This window comes from Dendrobates tinctorius, unplaced genomic scaffold (genome assembly GCF_039654945.1).
Source record: "Dendrobates tinctorius isolate UK_male_01 unplaced genomic scaffold, ASM3965494v1 ptg000404l, whole genome shotgun sequence".
Lineage (NCBI taxonomy): Eukaryota > Metazoa > Chordata > Amphibia > Anura > Dendrobatidae > Dendrobates > Dendrobates tinctorius.
Window position 1 is genome coordinate 1,370,393 of NW_027362069.1, and position 9,311 is coordinate 1,379,703.

The 9,311-nt window shown below is 42.1% G+C and overlaps 1 protein-coding gene across 1 annotated transcript; it reads left to right on the top strand.

The window, feature by feature from the left end:
* The first annotated feature begins 292 nt into the window (after positions 1 to 292).
* Positions 293 to 8,578, top strand: LOC141076411 (uncharacterized). Its single transcript, XM_073563862.1, has 5 exons — positions 293 to 358; positions 503 to 673; positions 756 to 872; positions 5,194 to 5,197; positions 6,851 to 8,578. Exons 1-5 carry the CDS (start codon positions 293 to 295, stop codon positions 8,200 to 8,202), a joined length of 1,710 nt encoding a protein of 569 aa, XP_073419963.1. The 3' UTR covers positions 8,203 to 8,578.
* The last annotated feature ends 733 nt before the right edge of the window (positions 8,579 to 9,311 follow it).

Below are 9,311 nucleotides of genomic sequence, written 5' to 3' on the forward strand. Positions count from 1 at the left end.
TGTGACCCTGACTCCTCCCCTCCTGTGACCTCATCACAGGTCCTGTGCACAGAGCAGCCATATATGTGGAGTGCGGCTCTGCAGGTGGAGGGTTGTGGAGATTCCCCCCCATTACTGAGCACATTAATACTAGAAATATATTGCACAGGGGATATCACAGCCAATTCCCACAAGAAGATTCCTGGAAACATCGGCTCATCTTCTTCTCATTCAGGTCTCTACAACATCAGATCCTCTCAGTGAAGATCTTCTACAGAAGAGAATTTTCCTGATTTACCCATCAAGGATGGATATGGACAGAGACAAGATGGCTGAGAGGATGTTACACCTCACCCTAGAGATCCTCTTCCGTCTCACTGGAGAGGTGAGAGATTCTGATGATGTCACATTACATCATTCTTATCTATGGGAATAACACATGGACAGAACTGGAGAGGTGAGGACTCTGGAAATGTCTGTAGTGAGATTTATTACTGTGTCTCTCCATAACCAGGATTACACAGTGGTGAAGAAGACCTCTAGTGATCGCTGTCAGGACCCTGTGTCTGAGGGATGGGGAAGACCCCTGAGCCCAATCACGGGGCCTCCACCTCACCCCCTGATCCATGAGGACATCAATGACCAGAAGATCCTAGAACTCATCTACAAGATGATGGAGCTGCTGACTGGAGAGGTGACACTGCTGGGAATGCTGGGACATTATACAGTAACACTATGAAGGGATCGGGGGATGACAGTATCATTGTATGTGTCAGGTTCCTATAAGGTGTCAGGATGTCGCTGTCTATTTCTCCATGGAGGAGTGGGAGTATTTAGAAGGACACAGAGATCTGTACAAGGACGTCATAATGGAGGTTCCCCAGCCCCTCACATCTCCAGGTAATAGACAGGACTAAATACACATGGCCTATAATTATCTGTATGTAGAGAATGAATTCAGTCCCTGTATGTGTTTCCTCCAGATCTATCCAGTAAGAGGACAACACCAGAGAGATGTCCCCGTCCTCTTCTTCCACAGGACTGTAACCAAAAAGATCCCAGTGCTCCTCAGGATCATCAGGTAGATGGAGAGAAGGTGTCAGGAGGTCTCCCCTATGATGTGTAGACGGCTGTGAAGGTCTTGTGCTCAGTCTTGTTTTATCCACCAGTATTATATGTTTTATACTTGTGTAATGAGAACGGTGGAGATGGCAGGATTAGAGCTGATCATAGATGGGACTTCTCCATCTGTCTGTGACTTTTACTATATTTCTTTCAGGGTGAAGATCTGACCCATATTAATACTACAGAGACTTATGTGAGGGGTGATGAGTGGTGTAAAGAGGAGATTCCCACATATGACTACCCAGGTGAGTAGTAACCACTGAATGCAGAGAAGTCACAGATTCCTCTCAGTCACCAGCTGTGGCTGATTTATCGGTGGTGTAGTCCGGCCGTATTACCATGATCACTATTTTGCCTCTGGACCACAACATTCTCCTCCACCCAAAACTGTTCTAATGACTTACAGCCTGGAGGATCCACCTACCCCCTGGGATTAGGAGACGCTGACAGTTACCTGCCCATATTTGTAACTATAAAGTCAAATGACAGCGTACGTAGAGTGTGCTGACAAGTTAGAAAATCACTTGAAGAAAAATCTTATGCTTGGCCTGTAAGAGAAAGCGGAGGGTAATGATGTTGTTGGCTTCCTAGATCCCTGAGATCTTATTGGATGAATCTTCTCTCCCTTCTGTGCTGCTGAATGTCTCATGGTCCCTACAAGACCAGGTCCAGTCTTTCTGCCCAAACTTTGTTTTTATAATCGACAACATTAATTGTACAGTGAGGCCAAGTGTGAATTTCTGTACAATAACGACAGAGCTTCCCCTAGCCTGAGTTTTCAATTTCTTTTTTCTTTTTAAAACCAACTAAATTGAAACAGGATTTTCATAAACTACATAAACCACATTCCACCTGTGCCATGATATATCTCTATTCTCTGTGTGGTTTATGGCTGTAATATACATGTATAGGGGTAGTCTACTGTGATGCGGTGTTGTGACACGTGGTGCCCGGCACCCAATCAGCGCTGGCGTCACTGTCTCCACCTTTGGACAAACTGAACATGAAAAGGAAGACAGAGCTGCAGCTCATCCCGGACTTCCTTCTCATGTTCAGTTTGTCCAAAGATGGAGACAGTGACGCCAGCGCTGATTGGGTGCTGGGCATCACTTGTCATTCCACCACATCGCAGTCCCAATGCAGCGAGTGCCAACACCGCTGGAAGGGAGCCAGATTGGCAGGTGAGTATAAGCTTTATTATTCTATCAGGGACGAAGATTTAGTTTAAGAAGTGCTTGTCCTAGTGCTGGACAATCTCTTTAAGAAATACTATAGATATGCGCTAAATACACTAAATGACACTGATATATGCATTACTAAACGTCTATGCGTATGGCTGGGCAGAGTAGTCAGGGGCCCCCATACGCTTAAGGAGATGGTCAAATCGATAATGAAGCCACATTGTGTCTTGGATATATACTGTGTAGGATGATGCCGAGTTAGCAGCGTTCAGGCCGGCTGCGCTGATCCTGCCACCTGCTTGAAAAGGAAAGAGCTGCCGCCCTATGTCTGCGTGATGTCACTGCACTGCGGGCTCTCTTCTATTCATGTCTTAAAATACATTATGCTTTTGATCCTAAGGAATTCAGATTACTGCACAATCTCTGCTAAAATGAGGAGAACTAATACTTTCTCTACTCTTCTTGTCAGGACTCATAGTAGCCCAAATGGTCCACCATAAATGAGTGCATCTCCGGTTTAACGTTGTTGGGGACTACTACCGCTAATTTCCCACATTATCCCGTCAGAGCCACCTGACTACTACCCTTAATATCTCACATCATCCCGTCAGAGCCACCGGAGTACTACCCCTAATACCCCACATCATCCCGTCAGCCAGAGCCACCTGACTACTACCCTTAATATCTCACATCATCCCATCAACCAGAGCCACCGGACTACTACCACTAATATCCCACATCATCCCATCAGCGAGATCCACTGGACTACTACCCCTAATACCCCACATTATCCCATCAGCCTGGGGTTAGAATCAGAGCGCTGAGGTATTTACCCTGACTTCCATACCAGAGATCCCTTTAAGAGAGGCCTGGGGTCAGAACCAAAGCACTGGATGGATGTGCCCTAATTCCATACTGGAGATCCTTTTAAGAGGGAAGATGTGCCTATGGGATGGAGGATATGTGATGGTATATGGGCAGGGAGGGGGTGATTCATTTATGTCATATGCTCTCTGCTCCTTTCTGGAGGGGCAGACAATGGCTGGAGCTTATGTTCCCGGGGATGCTAGATTTCTCCCACCATGTTAGTGTCTGCTGAGTTGTTGTCGTGGAGTGGGAAAACTGTTGCTCATAGGAACTAATCACAGTTCAGCTTCTTTTAAACAGCTCTGGTGAAATGAAAGATGCTTTGTGATTGGTTGGTGATACATATATATATAGATTACAATCAAACAAAAAAGCTGTATACCAGTAAAAAGGGACAGGTCACCAACATAAGGTGCAAAATTTGCATGTAATACAGCCATCACATTAAATGTAAAAATATATATTAAACAGGCATAATAAAGTGCAATAGTGCGTGAACAATATCCTGAAATTGTGCAATAAACTGCCTGTTAAACCATCCTCAATAAAATGTGCAATGTGCCAAAAGCCAAGGAAAAAAAAATAAGAGAATGGCCATACATAGACCTAAGCAGGTGCAAATCAGATTACGGTTTATTAGCTGGATTTAAACAAAGTAACCCAATGCTGTAATACAACTCCAATTCAATACAATGAAATGAATGGTCACAAACCGACCTAACCATGAACAGAGCAAAAAAGGGAGAGGAGACACCTTCCATAGTGTATGGCTTACTTTGTTTAAATCCAGCTAATAAACCGTAATCTGATTTGCACCTGCTGAGGTCTATGTATGGCCATTCTCTTATTATTTTTTCCTTGGCTTTTGGCACTTAGCACATTTTATTGAGGATGGTTTAACAGGCAGTTTATTGCACAATTTCAGGATTTTGCTCATGCACTATTGCACTTTATTATGCCTGTTTTATATATATTTTTATATTTAATGTGATGTCTGTATTACATGCTAATTTTGCACCTTATGTTGGTGACCTTTTTACTGGTATACAGCAGTTTTGTTTGATTGTAATACATACGTAATAAAATCATTTTAGGATTATACTCTATGGTGGTGGTTCAGTTTCCTCCATTGTTCTTGTTTGCTTGATTTCATATACAAGTTTTTTCCTATATAATTATATTGGGACTTTTTGTGTTCACAATAGTTTAGATTGTGACGTCACCGAGCCCCATCCTCTAATTACCCAGAGAGGTTTCACCACTACTCAATTTTTACTGATGAAGATTGTTGAGTTAGACAATAATACATCTACTGAAATGATCAATCTTCGGTTTTCAACTACAGTAGTTAGTGCCCAAAATGCTGATTTAACCACTTCTCGCAGCCAGTTTTGCCTTCGTAATCAGACCCCATTTTTCAAATCTGACGTATGACAATTTATGTGGTGATAACTGTGAAATTCTTCACAAAGGATAATAGGAAACAAATTGACATTACAAGTTATTTTCCAACTTCTCTTGAATGCGACAAAACCCTATATACGGTTGTACACTACTGTCTGGGCACATGGCAGGGTTAACAAGGGAAAGAGCGCCATTTAGTTGTATGAAGGCAAATTTTGCTGGAATAGTTTGACGACAAAATTTATTGGGGGCATTGTTCGTGGTCAATTGGCAGCTCAAAAGATGTCCACCATGAAGAGACTTGGCGCTATCTACTCCATTTTCCAGATCCAAGGGTTTGTCTTGCTCATCACCCTTTAACCCTTCTATATGGATCTGGACTTACACAAAGACTCCTAGGCTTGGGTGATGGTGTTACCTGCTATTTTGAGGTGTGAAATAGCAAGAAGAATAGATGTCGAGTCAGAACCAGGAGAGGAGAGAAAATAAAAAGTTATAAGACGCAAAAGTAGTCCGTAAACAGAGCGGGTTCATAACAGGAAGCAAATACACAAGCCGGGAGCTGAGCACCGAGGACTGAACCAGAGCAGGCCAAAGCTGTATCTGACAGCCTTCGGTAATATGCTTCAATCTTTAGTACGGTGCGGTGCTTTCCAATTGGCTGAAGCAGGGAGCAGATAACTTCAACTGGACAGCACCCACACATACTGCCAGACTGGCCGGTACTACTGGTCCCAGGCACCCTAATCTTAGTGGCTGAACAGTGCCTGTGCCGCTTACAGCTTCTGTTTCTAACGTTGCCTCCATCACCGGTGCTGCCTGGAGAATGAATAAGGCCGCTTTCACACTTCAGGCTTTCGGTATCCGGCATGGTGCAGTGAAAAACCGGACTACCGGATCCGGCCGCAAACGCAGACACCGGATCCTTCTTTCTGCCGGATATATTCCTGGCAGAGAAGGTTTCTGGGCATGCGCAGTGCGAAAAACTGGTCCGGCATTGGAAAAAAACGTTGCATGCAACGTTTTTTCCAGACGCCGGACTGGCTATTTTCTCCGGATCCGGAAAAAACGGACGCGCCGCATTGCCATCCGGCGCAATGCGGCAGCAATGATACAGCACGGGGAAAAAGCTGGATCTGTTCGTAACAGGCACCGGATCCGGCAGTCTGGTTTTTCGCCGCACCATGCCGGATACCGAAAGCCTGAAGTGTGAAAGTGGCCTAAGATGGCACCTAGTGACAGAAGCAGCCATCACAGGAGCAGATCCCAGAGAAAATGGGACATACCGTTTGCGCAAGTCTCAATATGACAAAATGTCAGAAATCCAGAGCAGTAGAAATCCTCATAAAGTGACTACATTTTGGAAATTATAACCCTCGGTCAATTAATCTATAGGAGTAGTGACTATTTTGACTCCACAGGCACTTTGCGGAAATTAGCACACAGTGGATGTTGGAGAGTGAAGATTACAAATGTGCCATATTATTGCCCAGCACATAATTTCCGGATTGTGCTCCACTAGACACGCACATAGAAAACTAAGTGGGTCTTTCTCATTGCAGTGATGCCAAATACATGGATGGTAAATGTGGTTTAGGTACACTGCAAAGCTCAGAAGCCAGGGGGAGATTTGACTTGGAAAGAGTGCATTTTGCTGGATTTGTTTATGGAAGCCATGTTGCTTTTCAAGAGTCGTTGAGCCGCTAATAATGTGGACATCTGTTTTTTCTATGACAGAAGATGGACCTGAGTGGGAACTTGTATTTTGTGAGATGAGTAGGAGTTGTTATTGGTGGTATTTTTGCCTACATATCATTGATGGGTTGCTTTTTATTTATTATTTTTGGGAGGCAGAATGAACAAACAGTTGAACACCACACACTACTGGTTCATCCAACAAGGTTTTCTATTAGACTGTGAACTGTCATTGTCTTGGTCAGTCATTCAATATTTTTATATAATTTTCCATTTTTACAGACAGTTTAAGTAGCCATTTTCAAAAATATAAAATTCAAGGATATTATATTCAAAATAATTGTTTTTTTTTTTAGCAGATGACTGTACCAGGAGATCAGAGGGACAGCTGACATCTTCAATTTTTCAATCTGATGATCTTGAAATCCTACAAGATACAACAGAAGTGAATGCTATTACTCCAGATATATCATCATTCATTCACAGCAATGATCTATCATCTGATCCTATGAAACAGGTCCCATCTTCTGATTCATTACTGACTACTAAAGAAAATCAAAGTCACAAAAGAGGCATTCAAAAACAAACTGTTCCTAAAGAAAATAAGTCATTTTCACATTCAGAATATAGAAATAGTTTTCCCCTCAAAAAGTCGTTTCTTAAACATCAAAAAAATCACACAGCGGAGAAAAGATTTTCTTGCTCCAAGTGTGGGAAATGCTTTAACTGGAATTCAGAACTTGTTAGGCATGAGAGAACTCACACAGAGGAGAAACATTTTTCCTGTTCAGAATGTGGGAAATATTTTAAACATAAAACTAATCTTGTTAGACACCAGAAAATTCACACAGGTGAGAAACCTTTTTCCTGTTCAGAATGTGGGAAATGTTTTATACAGAAATCAGATTTTGTTAATCACCAGAGAAGTCACACAGGGGAGAAGCCTTTTTGCTGTTCAGAATGTGGGAAGTATTTTAACCAGAGATCATCTTTGGTTAAGCACCAGAGAATTCACATAGTGGAGAAGCCTTTTTCCTGTTCAGAATGTGGGAAATGTTTTATACAGAAATCAGATTTTGTTAATCACCAGAGAACTCACACAGGGGAGAAGCCTTTTTGCTGTTCAGAATGTGGGATGTGTTTTCACCAGAAATCAAGGCTAGTTATTCACCAGCGAACCCACATAGGGGAGAAGCCTTTTTCCTGTTCAGAATGTGGGAAGTGTTTTAACAAGAATTCAGATTTGGTTAAGCACCAACGAACCCACACAGGGGAGAAGCCTTTTTCCTGTTTAGAATGTGGGAAGTGTTTTATCCAGAATTCAGATTTGGTTAATCACCATAGAATTCACACAGGGGAGAAGCCTTTTTGCTGTTCAGAATGTGGGATGTGTTTTCGCCAGAAATCAAGGCTAGTTATTCACCAGCGAACCCACATAGGGGAGAAGCCTTTTTCCTGTTCAGAATGTGGGAAGTGTTTTAACAAGAATTCAGATTTGGTTAAGCACCAACGAACCCACACAGGGGAGAAGCCTTTTTCCTGTTTAGAATGTGGGAAGTGTTTTATCCAGAATTCAGATTTGGTTAATCACCATAGAACTCACACAGGGGAGAAGCCTTTTTGCTGTTCAGAATGTGGGATGTGTTTTCGCCAGAAATCAAGGCTAGTTATTCACCAGCGAACCCACATAGGGGAGATGCCTTTTTCCTGTTCAGAATGTGGGAAGTGTTTTAACAAGAATTCAGATTTGGTTAAGCACCAACGAACCCACACAGGGGAGAAGCCTTTTTCCTGTTCACAATGTGGGAAGTGTTTTATCCAGAATTCAGGTTTGGTTAATCACCATAGAACTCACACAGGGGAGAAGCCTTTTTCCTGTTCACAATGTGGGAAATGGTTTACACTTGAATCAAATGTTGTTAGGCACCAGAGAACTCACACAAGGGAGTAGCCTTTTTCCTGTTCATAATAATAATACTAATAATCGTTATTTATATAGCGCCAACATATTACGCAGCGTTGACAGTTTAACAGTTTCAAACACAACAGTCGTAACAAGGTCAACAATAATACACAACCAGAGGCAAAAAAGACATACACAAACAGCAGGGATCACCATGAAAATAATCACAAATTTTTTTTTTTAGAACACACAAAGCACAAAAAAATACTAAAAACATTTAAAATATACAGTGGTTAATAACCATAAGCTGTATACATGGGAGCAAACACAAGCCCTGTACAAAATCCGCTAATTATGCACAGAATGTCACATGCAGCATGTCCACAATATATACCATTATAATAAGAAGAGGTCTTGTGTTAAAGTACAGGAAAATTTCCTAGTTGTAAATTCGATTTATAAACACAAGAAATACAAAAAAATGACCTATACAAATATAAGACAGTATTTTTGCACCAGAGTGTAAGCCTAAATTCCTAGCTGCAGCCAATGATAATGTGCAGATAAACTATACAAAATTGCTGAAGCAAAGAATCACAGCTATAGATAGTAGGGATAGGGTTAACAGTCCATTAGGATAGAGGTTGGAACACCAACCAATATCCAATAAATCAATATACCAAAGGGTAAAAAATAGCGCCAGTAGCAAGAAAATTAGCAACCCTTCCTAGAATACTTTACCACCCCAGCAAGCTGAAATAGGAGATACTCATTCAGTATAGATAGCCATTATGCATAGATGAGTATGGAGGGGCATAGTGTCGCTCCCATAACCCGACGCGGATCGTCACCGTCGTGACTTCATCGGGTGACATTGTGATTGTTTTCATGGTGATCCCTGCCGTTTGTGTATGTCTTCTTTGCCTGTGCTTGTGTACTATTTAGTTAAGACATTCGGTGGTTGGGTCCCTCTCTATTGGTTTGACTTCTTGATGGTGCCCTCCGTGATTTTGTAATACAACGTTAACAATAATACAATAATTAAAGCAAAATAAAACGACCCTGCTCATGAGAGCTTACAATCTACAGGCTGGGCTATTTATATGGCTACACCTAAATAAAATGGGAATGCTTGGTGACCCAGATCGGTGCGCTGA

Bases quoted from the DNA above. Each gene is read 5' to 3' on its own strand.
- LOC141076411 (XM_073563862.1), top strand. From the start codon at position 293: ATGGACAGAGACAAGATGGCTGAGAGGATGTTACACCTCACCCTAGAG. The intron at 359-502 runs GGAGAGGTGAGA...CAGGATTACACA, and splicing joins AGATCCTCTTCCGTCTCACT to GTGGTGAAGAAGACCTCTAG. The intron at 674-755 runs GTGACACTGCTG...TGTATGTGTCAG, and splicing joins TGGAGCTGCTGACTGGAGAG to GTTCCTATAAGGTGTCAGGA.